At 50.3% G+C, this 14,343-nt stretch overlaps 1 protein-coding gene across 12 annotated transcripts in view; it reads right to left on the bottom strand.

Moving 5' to 3' along the window:
• The window catches only part of LOC105464464 (RNA polymerase II, I and III subunit F), a 92,352-nt gene that overhangs the window by 73,967 nt on the left and 4,042 nt on the right, over positions 1 to 14,343 (bottom strand). For 11 of the 12 annotated variants that reach the window (XM_071080562.1, XM_071080564.1, XM_071080563.1 and 8 more), the window contains exons 3-4: positions 12,036 to 12,166; positions 4,327 to 4,398 (exon numbers count right to left, since the gene is read on the bottom strand). In XM_071080562.1, the coding sequence (XP_070936663.1) occupies positions 4,327 to 4,398; positions 12,036 to 12,166 (203 nt within the window). Of the gene's footprint in view, positions 1 to 3,703; positions 3,871 to 4,326; positions 4,399 to 12,035; positions 12,167 to 14,343 lie in introns of those variants that run through there. The other variant, XM_011712412.3, reaches the window with a different exon arrangement.

Raw genomic sequence — 14,343 nt, 5'->3', positions numbered from 1 at the left:
TCTGGAGCAATGCATCTTCAACTGCTCCAGACTGGGTATCGTCAGCTCCCTTCCTTCCATCTGTGGTCTCCAGCCCCTAGTCAGGACTGGGGCAGAGACAGGGCACCAAGAACTAGCCCAGTCTCCAGGGTGACCAAAATCCCTCCATCTGGGAGCTGCACTATGGAAGCTCTTCAGGCAACCTCCCCAAAACTGCTGGTTCCCGTGAAGCTGGATGGTAACCGAAACCCCTGATCTTTTAGACAATATCCATTGCAAAGTCATATCCAAATTGTATGTATGTCGTTGTTTTGTTTTAGATAAAAGCAGGACTTTACACTGATCTTTAACAGATCTCACCTTGTTGGGTTTGACCCATTTCCCCACCTGTATTAAACCTTTTAGAACTTAGCTCTCCTTTAGAGCTTTATGTATCTGCAAACTTGAATAGCCTCATTCAAGTCACTAATAAAGGTCGAAATGAAGAGGGACACCTGCGTACAGCACTAAATGCCTCTCTCCACCGTCAGTTCTATTATCTCCACTCTTTTTTTTTTTTTTTTAAGATGGAGTTTTGCTCTGTTGCCAGGCTGGAGTGCAATGGTGCAATCCTGGCTCACTGCAACCTGTCTCCTGGGTTCAAGTGATTCTCCTGCCTCAGCCTCCTGAGTAGCTGGGACTACAGGTGCCCACCACCACGCCCGGCCAATTTTTTGTATTTTTTTAGTAGACAGGGTATCACCACGTTGGCCAGGATGGCCTCAATATCCTGACCTCATGATCCACCCCCTCAGCCTCCCAAAGTGTTGGGATTACAGGCGTGAGCCACCGCACCTGGCCTATTATCTCCACCCTTCTTTTTCTTTTTTCTTTTTTTTTTTGAGATGGAGTCTCGCTGTGTTACCCAGGCTGGAGTGCAGTGGCGCAATTTTGGCTCACTGCAAGCTCTGCCTCCTGGGTTCACACCATTCTCCTGCCTCAGCCTCCCAAGTAGCTGGGACTACAGGCGCCCACCACCATACCTGGCTAATTTTTTGTATTTTTCAGTAGACAGGGTTTCACCATGTTAGCCAGGATGGTATCAATATCCTGACCTCGTGATCCACCCGCCTCAGCCTCCCAAAGTGCTAGGATTACAGGTGTGAGCCACCACGCCCGGCTATTATCTCCACTCTTAAGGAGGCTGTCTAATCAGTTCTATCTCCACTCTTAAGGAGGCTGTCTAATCAGTTCTAAAACTGTCTAACTACATCACCATGAAGCACATGCTTCTCTGTCACGGTGGCATGGAGACTGCCAATGCCTTGTCAAAATCAAGATTCACTGATCTCTGGCATTCCCTCAACCTACTGGACTAGACCAGTAACCATCGAAAAAAAAAAAAACTTATTTGGCAATATTGGTTCTTAGACAACCCATGCTAGCGCCTGATCTCCTTTTTATTATATAAGCACTTTTAAACATGAAGTGACCTATTCTAGAATTTTTTTTTTTTTTTTTGAGACAGAGTCTCGCTCTGTCGTCCAGTCTGAAGTGCAGTGGCGCGATCTCGGCTCACTGCAAGTTCCACCTCCCAGGTTCACGCCATTCTCCCACCTCAGCCTCCTGAGCAGCTGGGACTACAGGCCTCCGCCACCACGTGCAGCTAATTTTTTTGTATTTTTAGGAGACAGGGTTTCACTGTGTTAGCCAGGATAGTCTCGATCTCCTGACCTCGTGATCTGCCCGCCTCGGCCTCCCAAAGTGCTGGGATTACAGGCATGAGCCACTGCGCCTGGCCAACCTATTCTAGAATTTTGTCACAGATCAATCAGTACTAACCTTATGTGTTTATAATTTTTACAACCCACCCTTTCCTCTTCATTGAAAGGCAGGACTTTTGTCCATTTGCGGTCTGTTCACTACTCCTGCTCGCAGTGGGATGAGGGATATGGAGCTGGCATGGTGGGGAGCAAGGGGCACATCCGGAAGATGACACTATCACCTCCAAGACCCCACATCTCATGAGATTGAGTGGGAAATCACTGAGGATGTGGAAGGAGGGGAAATGACCCCAGAGAAGTCAGAAGACCTGGGTTGTGCACATCCCTTAGACCAAAGGTTCCAAGGGTACGCAGGCCTCAGGAAGGCAGGAGCTCCACTTGTTAAAAAAGAGTCGGGTATTTCTGGAAATGACTCAAGAGACTATGCCCAAACCCTAAGGAAACAGAACCAGTAGTGGTGACTGGTGACATTTTATTCAAGAGAAGTCAAAACCCAGGCCCAGCCAGCTGAATAGCAGGGGACTCCCCAAAAGAAGAGAATGGGAAGAGGAAGACGGAGGAAAAACACCCATTCTGCCCCATTTCCCTTGCACCCTATCCCCTAAGGGTTAACCCCCCACTCCCCTCCCCCCCAGCCCAAACCCCATCTCCCTTTAATCACATCTGATACTGAGCAGCCCAGCAGGGAACAAAGAGACTATTTAGAGAAATGGGGCCGAGAAAGTGACCCCCGCACTCTGGGGCGGCTGCCTGGATGCCAGCACAAAGGCGGCATTTCAGAGCTGAAATTTCAGCACCCAACTTGATTAAAGGATTCCACAGGCTTGGAGGAGGATGGATGGGGGTGTGAAGTCCACTGCTCCCTGAATTAACCCTTCTCCAGGGCAGCAGACACCCCTCCCACCAGTGCAGATGCTCACCATTCACTCCCCACACCCCATCCTGGGACCAGGCTGCACCCAGGCCCGGAGGCCCTGCCTCCTGCAGAGGTTAGGGAAGCCCAGCTCCTCCTCTTGGAAGGGGAGCTGGCAGTGGAATGGAGGTCAAGGCTGGCATATTCAGGAAGCCAGTTTTCCCTCTATTCCTGTTCAGTCAATATACACCCTCCCCGTGACCCCCTAGGAGGGAGGAGCCAGTGTGACTGGTCTTACCTCAGGTTGGGTAAGCAGGATGGAGAAAGGAAGAGGACCCATTAGAACCTCAGGCAGAGGAAGCGGGAGCTCCAGCTGACTTAATGTAACACCTGGAACCCAGAAGCACCACCACCCCAGTACCATCCCTGCAAGGCCTCAGAGGATCACCAGCCCCAAACAGGAAGGAAAGGATATCTTATAGGGGCTGGGAAGATGGCATGGGTGTGGCACACCAAAGAGGTGGGCCACAGAGGACAGCGTGTGGGCAGAGTCCTGAGGAGGAGTGGGGACAGAGGCGTGGGGGCAGGGGTAGGCAGGTGCTCGGTCCTTGCTTCAGCCACTGACTTGCCCAGCAGGGCTCTGCCTGGGGACGGTGGGAGATCAGCACACCCCCACGCTTCCTGCTGGGGCACTGCTCCTGAAAGGGGATCCGAGCCCACGATAAGAGGCTCAAAGCAGGTCCTTAGGAAACAATGGGTGGCTTGATGAGACCTGCTCTGTGATACTCCTGAGAAGGGAGAAGCCCCTGCAGCCAGTCCCCACTGGAAAGGAAATTGGGGGTTTCCGTGGCAACCAGCTCCCTGGGCACAAAGACTCGTCTGTCTGCTGGGAAGGCAGCTGAGGTGTCTCCCCTGCAGCAGCCTTTGCTCTGGGGAACAGGGAGATGGAGGGAAGGATGTGGGGGATCCAAAGGGGCTAAGGGCCTCTGGTGCTTCTTAAGGAGCTGACAGTCACAGGGCCACTGGAATAGGTGTATGCTCCAGGCAGCATGGCGGTAACAGGGAAGCAAAAGGTGGTGACATCGCAGATAAGCAGAGGGGAAGGGGGTTGGAAAGTTGAATATTTTATTTACACATATAAAGTGGGAATGAAAATTGGGCAAGGGCAGGAAGATGACTCCAGCTCAGTCGGTGATGATGAGCTCGTCCACCCCCCAGTCTTCATAGCTCCCATCTGGCAGGTAACGGCGAATGATGATGGGGATCTTTCGGGCCCTGTGGCAGGGGAAAAGTCACAAGTACATGAGGGCTGGTGACCCCAGCTCTGCCGCAGAAGGAACAGATTGTGTACAAAACACAAGGAAAGAGAAGTCTTAGGAGCAGCCTCTTGGGGCTGATGAGTGTACTTTGTAAGAAAGCAATTACAAGAAAAAGAAAGTTTTTATATCAGACAAGAGGGGGAAGAGTGATAGAATTATTGGTAAGGCCTCCTGCAGCAGGAACAGGGAAACTCCAACAGCCAGAAAAGGTCCCGGTCTCATCAGTGCCCTCCCCCCTTTCCCTGCCTCCTCTTCTCTCTTCCTCCTACCTCCTGGTGAGCTGTTCCTAATGATCTGTAGGAATAAGCATCAACTTCTTCAGCCAGGGAAGTGGGAGAAAAGGGTGCAACAGAGAACCCAACAGATGCCTCCCAGAGATTTGGAGAAGTGAACCATGATTTGAGTGACTTACTTGAGTTCCTTCATGGCAATGAGCAGAGGATCTGTCTCTCCCTCCAGCTCCACCATCACAGGGGCACACATCCTGTAGGGATACGCACAGGTGTTGGGGAGACTACAAACCCAGGGAGAAGGGCCTAACAGGCAGTGAAGGTGGAACGGCATCCTGATCCCCACCTAGAAACATCATCTTCTAGGTAGACAGGCACAGTAGGGAGTGGTGTGTAGGGGCACTGCCAGAGATCTTCCCTGGCAGAGGCCTATCGCAGACTCCTGAGCCCAGCGGCCACAGCAGAGTGTCCTGGTGGAAAGGGTGGCGTGTGCAAAGGCACACCATTCTAACTGCTCCAACCCCAGAGCCTTGCCTCAGTGCCCAGGGCCCCTCATTTCAATTTCTATTTTCTCTCTCTCTCTATTTTTTGGAGAGAAAGTTTCACTCCCATTGCCCAGACTGGAGTGCAATGGCAAGATCTCGACTCACTGCAACCTCCACCTCTCAGGTCCAAACAATTCTCCTGCCGCCTCCCAAGCAGCTGGGACTATAGGCACACACCACCAGCTATGCTAATTTTTTGTATAGATGGGTTTTCACCATGTTGCCTAGGCTGGTCTCAAACTCCTGGGCTCAAGCAATCCGCCTGCCTCAGCCTTCCAAATTGCTGGGATGAAACCCAGCCTCATTTCCATTCTCTATAGCCACAACACCTCAGTAGAAGTCCTGCCCTTCCTGCCCAGCCCTCCCTACCCTTCACCTGAGGCCAGCAGGCAGTCCAGGGACTCATCTGCTTACAACACTGCTATGACTCCCCTTGGCTATCAGGCCAGAGTGCAGTCTGGTCCCTGTTCGCCTTCCTAGCACAGTCCCGTGCTACTTTCCTGTATTTACCCCACATTCCAGCCATACCAAACTATTTCTGGTTCCCTAGACGCGCCATGTTGTTTCCCTTTTGTGTGCTCTTACAAGCTCTTCATCTCCCTAAAAGCCTGCAAGAGGTCCGGATGTCTCCATCCTGGAAATCGTGTGCTGACTCTTCAGTACCCCAAGTCAGTCAGGATATACTTTTCTTGGCACCAATCTCACTGAACTGTAACTACTTGTTTGGAAAGTTTCCACATTAGACCATGAGCTCCTGGTGGCCCAGAACCACATGTGATTCACCACGGAGGTCTAGCCCCCAGCACAACACTTGGCCCACAGTGGAGACTACCACCAAGCAAAGGGATGCCAATTCTAGGCCCATCTCCTCTAGGAAGTCAGTCTTGATGATTCCAGCTCAGGTTCACACTAACACATCCAGAATGAACAGGAGAGCATGCTAAAAAATACAGGTTCACGGGTCCTTCTCCAGAATCCCTGAACAGAATCTCTAGTGAAGCGGCCTGAGAGCCTGCATTTGCAGAACTGCCCAGATGATTCTGATAATCAGCTAGTCTGAGAGCTACCAGCTTACTAATTTTATTACTAAATATTTCAATTTATATTACTCCCAAAAGCCTGAAAATTTCCCAAGGGCAGAGATGGAAGATTTAACTTTCCCTATATCCTCTCTCAATAAGTATTCAAACTTTCCCAAAATATAAAGCTTTAAAGAATGTGGCAGAATACTTTCCATGATCTGCATACGCCTGCTTTCTTTTAAAATATAAATAATTCAAGGGCATTCACTCATTCAGCACCTATTATGCACATGGAATGTGCAAGATGTGTCCTTAAGTAATTTAATTTTTCTTGCACCACGGCCTCTACAAATAAACACATCCACCATCCAGTTAAGAAGCAGATGTGGCCGGGCGTGGTGGCTCAAGCCTGTAATCCCAGCACTTTGGGAGGCCGAGACGGGCGGATCACGAGGTCAGGAGATCAAGACCATCCTGGCTAACACAGTGAAACCCTGTCTCTACTAAAAAAATACAAAAAACTAGCCAGGCGAGGTGGCGGGCGCCTGTAGTCCCAGCTACTTGGGAGGCTGAGGCAGGAGAATGGCGTAAACCCAGGAGGTGGAGCTTGCAGTGAGCTGAGATCCGGCCACTGCACTCCAGCCTGGGTGACAGAGCGAGACTCCATCTCAACAACAACAAAAAAAAGAAGCAGATGTGACAAATATCATCAGCCACCAGGTGGTGCTAATGAACCAGACTGAAACTCCATCCAAAACCCACCCAAGAAACAGTTGTTCTGGCCGGGTGCAGTGGCTCACGCCTGTAATCACAGCACTTTGGGATGCTGAGGCAGGCAAATCACCTGAGGTCAGGAGTTTGAGACCAGCCTGGCCAATATGGTGAAACCCCATCTCTACTACAAATACAAAAAATAGCTGGGCACGGTGGCGCGCGCCTGTAGTCCCAGCTACTCGGGAGGCTGAGGTATGAGAATCGCTTGAACCAGGAGGTAAAGGTTGCAGTGGGCCAAGATGGCACCACTGGACTCCAGCCTAGGCGACAAAGTGAGACTCCATCTGCACCTACCAAGTGCAGAGTCCCATTATGGCTGTACAAGAGCTTAAAGCAGGCAAGAAGCCACCAGAAGGTGTCATAGCCCTTAAGTGGAAACAGCACTAAAGACTGGAATGAGCTGGATCAAGCTTCGCTCCCCAAGAAAAACAGGACACTTGGCTGGGCGCAGTGGCTCATACTTGTAATCCCAGCACTTTGGGAGGCCAAGGCGAGTGGATCACCTGAGGTCACGAGTTCGAGACCAGCCTGACCAACATGGTGAAACCATGTCTTTACTAAAAATACAAAATATTAGCCAGGCGTGGTGGTGGGCACCTGTAATCCCAGCTACTCGGGAGGTTGAGGCAGGAGAATTCCTTGAACCCAGGAGGCAGAGGCAGTGAGCCAAGATCATGCCATTGCACTCCAGCCTGGGCAACAAGAGTGAAACTCCGTTTAAAAAAAAAAAAGAAAGAAAGAAAAGGAAAACAGGACACTGGGACTTATTAGTGGCCTGGATGTCAGTGGCCTGGATGTCAGCCTCAAAACCTTTAAGTGCTTCACATTGCCCAGCAAATGAACTCCAGTCTTCTGAACTTGTCACTCATGGGACCAGTGTCATCTTTTCCAGCCTCATGCCCCAAGCTGCTTGTGATCCCTCACCACAAATCCACCACCTGGACCTTTCCTTGGGCTGTTTCTGGCACCTGGAGTACCCACAAAATCAAATCTCTTTACCTGTCCCCACTAGAATTCTAATCCCTTCACAAGGCTTTCCCAGTCACCTCTGCAATAACTCTCTTTGTACCTTTCATAAAGCACCACTCGTGTCTGCCTTGGGTTGTGGGTACCTGTGCACAGGTCTATCTCCCCCACCAGAAAACACCTGGAGGACTAGGGATTACGTCTTTTTTTTTTTTTTTAATTATTTTTGGTAACAGAGCCTCACTCTGTCACCCAGGCTGGAATAGTGGTGCGATCTCGACTCTCTGCAACCTCTACCTCCCATGTTCAAACGATTCTCCTGCCTCAGCCTCCCGAGTAGCTGGGACTACAGGCGTGAGCCACCACACCCGGCTAATTTTTGTATTTTTAGTAGAGACGGGGTTTCACCATGTTGACCAGGCTGGTCTGGAACTCCTGACCTCAGGTGATCTGCCCACCTTGGCCTTCCACAGTGCTCAGATTCCAGGTGTGAGCCACTGCGCCTGGCTGGGACTACATCTTTAATCATCTCAGCGTCCCATAGGGTGCTAATGCAGTATCTTTCCTCAGTGCTGAAAGACTGTTTAACTTGCAAATAAGCAATCTATTTGTTTTAAAAATAACTTATGAATTCTTGTTTCTGCTGGGCCACTTTTAGTCTCTATCAGTGTGCCCCATAGAATGCTCTGCAATGATAGAAGTGTCCTATCCCCCTGTGCTATCCTTTATGGTAACCACTAGCCACATGTGGCTACTGAACACACTTGAAATGTGGCTAGTTATAATCCCAGCACTTTGGAGGCTGAAGCAGGGGTCTCACTGGAAGCCAGGAGTCTTTTTGTGAGACCCTGTCTCTACAAAAAAATTAAGACATTAGCCAGGTGTGGTGGCATTAGCTACCTGGGAGGCTAAAGTGGGAAGATCACTTAAGCCTAGAAATTTTGAGGCTGAAGTGAGCTATGATAGCACCACTGCACTCCAGCCTGGGCGATACAGCCAAACTGTCTCTAAAAAAATAAAAGGCTGGGCATGGTGGCTCAGCCTGTAATCCCAGTACTTTGGGAGGCTGAGGTAGGAGGATCACCTGAGATCAGGAGTTCAAGACCAGCCTGACCAGCGAACACGGTGAAACCCCATCCCTACTAAAAATACAAAAATTAGCCAGGCACAGTGGCAGGCACCTGTAACTCGCTACTCAAGAGGCCCTGGTGGGAGAATCACTTGAACCTGGGAGGCGGAGGATGCAGGGAGCCGAGATCACGCCACTGCACTCCAGCCTGGGTGACAGAGTGAGACTCCTTCTCAAAAATAAAAATAAGGCCGGGCGCGGTGGCTCAAGCCTGTAATCCCAGCACTTTCGGAGGCCGAGATGGGCGGATCACGAGGTCAGGAGATCGAGACCATCCTGGCTAACACGGTGAAACCCCGTCTCTACTAAAAAAAAATACAAAAAACTAGCCGGGCGAGGTGGCGGGCGCCTGTAGTCCCAGCTACTCGGGAGGCTGAGGCAGGAGAATGGCGTAAACCCGGGAGGCGGAGCTTGCAGTGAGCCGAGAGCCGGCCACTGCACTCCAGCCTGGGCGGCAGAGCGAGACTCCGTCTCAAAAAAATAAATAAATAAAATAAAAATAAATAAATAAATAAAAGAAGTGTGGGTGGCTAGTAAGACAGAAACTGAATTTCTAATTTTATTTAATTGTACTTAATGTAAATGGGTACATACAGTTCATGGCTACCATAATTGGTGGTGCAGGCCCAGAGGATCCTGACGTTGGTGGTATATTGGGTAGGGATATCATACTGGGCATGGCTCTAATGCCACGCAGAAGAGCAAGGAGTACAACCAGGCTGAGAAGAGGTCCGCTGCTGAGGCATGGGGAAGAACAATGTTGCCCACCCATAAAACCCTTTATTGAGGTAGACATGATGGTCATCTTTATCCCTACAGGACTAGAGGAGACAACAGCCCAATGCTGCTTGAACACTAAGGAGGGGAATTTTTTTTTTTTTTTTTTTTTTTTTGAGACGGAGTCTCGCTCTGTCACCCAGGCTGGAGTGCAGTGGCCGGATCTCAGCTCACTGCAAGCTCCGCCTCCCGGGTTCACGCCATTCTCCTGCCTCAGCCTCCCGAGTAGCTGGGACTACAGGCGCCTGCCACCTCGCCCGGCTAAGTTTTTGTATTTTTAGTAGAGACGGGGTTTCACTGTGTTAGCCAGGATGGTCTCGATCTCCTGACCTCGTGATCCGCCCGTCTCGGCCTCCCAAAGTGCTGGGATTACAGGCTTGAGCCACCACGCCCGGCCTAGGAGGGGAATTTACAGACAGCATTGCTGCCCCTATAAGCACACAGAGTCCACAAATCTGGCCCCAGCTTTCTTTTGGTTTTTTTTTTTTTTGAGATGGAGTCTTACTCTGTCGCTCCGGCTGGAGTGCAGTGGTGCAATCACAGTTCACTGCAGTCTCAACCTCCTGGCCTTAGGTGATCCTCCTACGTCAGCCTCCCGAGTAGCTAGGACTACAGGTGCACAGTACCACACTTAGCTAATTTTTTGTATTTTTTCTAGAGATGGGGGTTTCACCATGTTTCCCAGGCTAGTTTTGAACTTCTGGGTTCAAGCAATCCACCTGTTTCATCTTCCCAAAGTGCTGGGATTACAGGTGTGAGCCACGGCATCCAGCCGCTTTTCTTTCTAGGCTAATTTCCACTATTCCCTTCTTGAACTACCCCCGCTCCTCCAGATACCCACCATTTCCCTTATCAGCCTATAGGGAGTTTGGGGCAGGGGCTCCTATTCTCAGTCTCGTGCTTCCCCACAGTACCATTAGAGCACCCCGCTCTGTTCCCTCACCTACTCCTCACAAGAAAGGAGGAGGAGGGAAGTTTGCTGATTTTCAAATCCCCAAAACCCCACCACTGCTCTGTGCTTTCATCTCTCTAGTGTGCTCTCAAGCTGGAGGGCCCCCCACTCTGCTGGGCTGGCCATAGTCTACCTCACTTCAAGAACCACCTCAAAGCCAGGCATGGTTGCTCATGCTTGTAATCCCAGCTCCAGCACTTTGGGAGGCTGAGGCAGGAGAATCACTTGAGGCCGAGTTCAAGACTGGCCTGGGCAACATCATGAGACCCCTATCTCTACAAAAAATACAAAGCCAGGCATAGTGGCACATACCTGTAGTCCCACCTTGAAGCTACTTGGGAGGTTGAGGCAAGAAAATTGCTTGAGCCAGCCAGGCGCAGTGGCTCATGCCTGTAATCCCAGCACGTTGGGAGGCCGAGGCAGGTGGATCACGAGGTCAGGAGATTGAGACCATCCTGGCTAACACGGTGAAACCCCATCTCTACTAAAAATACAAAAAAATTAGCCAGGCGTTGTGGCAGGCATCTGTAGTCCCAGCTACTCGGGAGGCTGAGGCAGGAGAATGATGTGAACCTGGGAGGCAAAGCTTGCAGTGAGCCGAGATTACGCCACTGCACTCCAGCCTGGGTGACAGAGCAAAACTCCATCTCAAAAAAAAAAAAAAAAAAAAGAGAGAAAAAGAAAATTGCACCGGCCAGGCGCAGTGGCTCACGCCTGTAAACCCAGCACTTTGGGAGGCTGAGGCAGGTGGATCACAAGGTCAGGAGTTCGAGAGCAGCCTGGCCAATATGGTGAAACCCCGTCTCTACTAAAAACACAAAAATTAGCCGGGGGTGGTGGTGGACGCCTGTAGTCCCAGCCACTCGGGAGGCTGAGGCAGGAGAATCACTTGAACCCAGGAGGCGGAGGCTGCAGTGAGCCGAGATCGGGCCACTGCACTCCAGCCTGGGAGACAGAGCAAGACTCTGTCTCAAAAAAAAAAAAAAAAATTGCTTGAGCCCAGGAGTTTGAGGCTGCAATGGGCTATGATCAGGCCCCTGTGCTCCAGCATGGGCAACAGAGTGAGATCTAGACTCGGAAAATAAAACAACAAAGAACCACCATGGCCGGGCACAGTGGCTCTCACCTGCAATCCCAACACTATGGGAGGCAGAGGCAGGTGTATCACTTGAAGCTAGGAGTTCGAGACTAGCCTAGGCAACATGGCAAGACCCCGTCTCTAAAAACACAACAATTAGTTAGGCATGGTGGTACATGCCTTTAATGCCAGCTACCTGGGAGGCTGAGGCACAAGAATCACTTGAACCTGGAAGGCAGAGGTTGCAGTGAGCTGAGATTGTGCCATTGCACTCCAGTCTAGGCGACTCAGTGAGACTCTATCTCAAAAAAAAAAAAAAAAAAAGAATCACTGGTACCCATTGGCTCTGAATTCACCTTTTTTGCTGCACGAATGTGACAGGCAACCATCTAGTTCTGTTTTGTTTTTTAATCATTTTTCTCCCATACTATTACTTGACTTCTCAGATGTTCATATCCTAGTTCTCCTATTAGATCACAAGCTCCCTGAGGGCAGGGGCCTAGCACAATGCCTGGTACGCAGGGACGCACCACCTTTGGAATGTGAGAGCAGAGAGTGTTTTCAGGTGCCAGGCTGGGCAAGATCAGCGGTACAGGAGCTCACTGTGGTCTGACAGATGGAGAAGACAGTGAAGGGGCAATCACTCACGCAATCTGGAGCGCTCGGGTGCCCAGCACACGGGCTCGCTCGTACTTGGTCATATATGGTGTGGTGATTCGCTTCTGGTTGGCCTGCGGTCGCTCCCCAGAGGGGAGGATCTCGACATTCTCCTGGCCTTCCTGGACACCAAGACAAAAAAGAGGGAAAATCTCAGGTGGCATTTTTGGATTACAGGGAGGGTGATAATGACAACAATCACAATCCCCGCTACTGCCACCATTAATGCTTACTGCATACCAGGGTACTGCATGACTGCTTCCTAACGACTCATGTAATCCTTACAATAACCTTATGAGACAGGGATTACAGTTCTCATTTCAGAGGCTTGGAAAGTCAGCTAACCTGACATAGCCTAAGACCTTGTAATGGAGGACCATGACTGAGATTCCAGAGCTGGCTGCCTCATCCAGAAGAGAGCAGAGGGCCTGGAGATGGGGTGGTCTCAGAACATTGGTCCTGTAAAAGAGGTCCTGGCACAAAAAAATTACCCTAAGCAGGAAGCTAGGAATAGTCTCCCCATCTTTCAGATAGGGGAGCTAAGCCAATGGGTCAAGTGACTAGAAAAGTCAAGGTGAAGACAGGAATATTTAACAATTACTTACTAAGCATTTGTCCTGAATCAGATATCGTTAACAGATACTGAGAAAGCAAGCTAGGAATTTCTGCTCTCAAAGAATTAATGGTCTAAAGGGGGAGACAAGAGTAAACAGAGCAGGTGCTATGAAGGGATGCAGTGTGCAACAGAGTTCCCAAGGAGGTGGGGACACCTCACACTGGGAGTCAGGAAAACTCCAGGGATGAGATTTGAGCTCACCTAGAAGGATGAGCAGCAGCTGTCAAACCAACGAGGAAGGAGGCAACATGCAAAGGCACAGAGGAGAAAGAGGTCTGGACAGCTAGTTGTGGACAATAATTAGAATGAAAGGTGCGTAGAGGATTGTAGGCAGAATAAATTCTGTGGTATATAAAGAATTAAGTAAACAGGCCGGGCATGGTGGCTTACGCCTGTAATCCCAGCACTTTGGGAGGCTGAGGTGGGCGGATCACAAGGTCAGGAGATCGAGACCACCCTGACTAACACGGTGAAACTCCGTCTCTACTAAAAATACAAAAAAAAAAAAATTAGCCAGGCGTGGTGGCGGGCGCCTGTAGTCCCAGCTACTCAGGAGGCTGAGGCAGGAGAATGGCGTGAACCCAGAAGGCGGAGCTTGCAGTGAGCCCAGATCTCACCACTGCACTCCAGCCTGGGCGACAGAGCAAGACTCCGTCTCAAAAAAAAAAAAAAAAAAAAGGTTGACTCTGAGCTGGACATGGTGGTGCAGAACCTGCACTTCCAGCTACTTGAGAGGCTGAACTGGAAGGATCACTTGAGCCCAAGAGTTCAAGGCTGTAGTGCGCTATGACCGCACCTGCAAATAGCCATTGTACTCTAGCCTAGACAACGTAGCAAGACACCACTTCTTTTTTTTTTTTTTTTTTTTGAGACGGGGTCTTGCTCTGTCACCCAGGCTGGAGTGCAGTGGCCGGATCTCAGCTCACTGCAAGCTCCGCCTCCCGGGTTTACGCCATTCTCCTGCCTCAGCCTCCCGAGTAGCTGGGACTACAGGCGCTCGCCACCGCGCCCGGCTAGTTTTTTGTATTTTTAGTAGAGACGGGGTAAGACACCACTTCTTAATTTAAAACAAGCAAACAAACAACAACAACAGAAAGAAAGGATCACTCTGGATACTCTGTTGAGAATATTCTGCAGGGGGCAGTGGCAGAAGCAGAGAGGCCATTTAGGAAAGCCAGTAGTAACTGAGCACGTGGGCAAGTAAGAAAGGGCGCTGAAAGGAGAAGAGCACTCAGAGCAGTCTGGAGTGAGACTGAAGCAGGAAAACCAGCCACACAATTCCTGCAGGAATGTGGCTGAAAAGCAATGAGATCTAAGCCAGCCTAAGGCACCAGGAGTAGAAAAATGCAGACAGGGCTGAAGTACATCCAGAAGGCACAATCTACATGACAGTGATGGGAAGGCGACCAGAATGATGGAGAAGGACACATCTGACTCAAGCGAAAAGGTATCTGAAAGTGCCATGCAGAGAGAGAGAGGGCTCCCTGTCTCTCCAGGACATAACTGCATTTTTTTCCCTCATCAGTCACACAGGACAGAAAGCCCTACTTTCCTCATGAGGCTAGCAACCTATCCACCTAGTTGCTCAAGCCAGAAACCTGAGAGTCGTCCTTGTCACCGCTCACTTTCTCAGCCCCATAACCAACCCACCGCAATAACTCTTTCATCTGTCTTCTCATCACC

This window comes from Macaca nemestrina, chromosome 15 (genome assembly GCF_043159975.1).
Source record: "Macaca nemestrina isolate mMacNem1 chromosome 15, mMacNem.hap1, whole genome shotgun sequence".
NCBI classification, from domain to species: Eukaryota; Metazoa; Chordata; class Mammalia; order Primates; family Cercopithecidae; genus Macaca; species Macaca nemestrina.
Note: the sequence above shows the minus strand (reverse complement) of the source record. Positions and strands in the feature narration are given on the sequence as shown.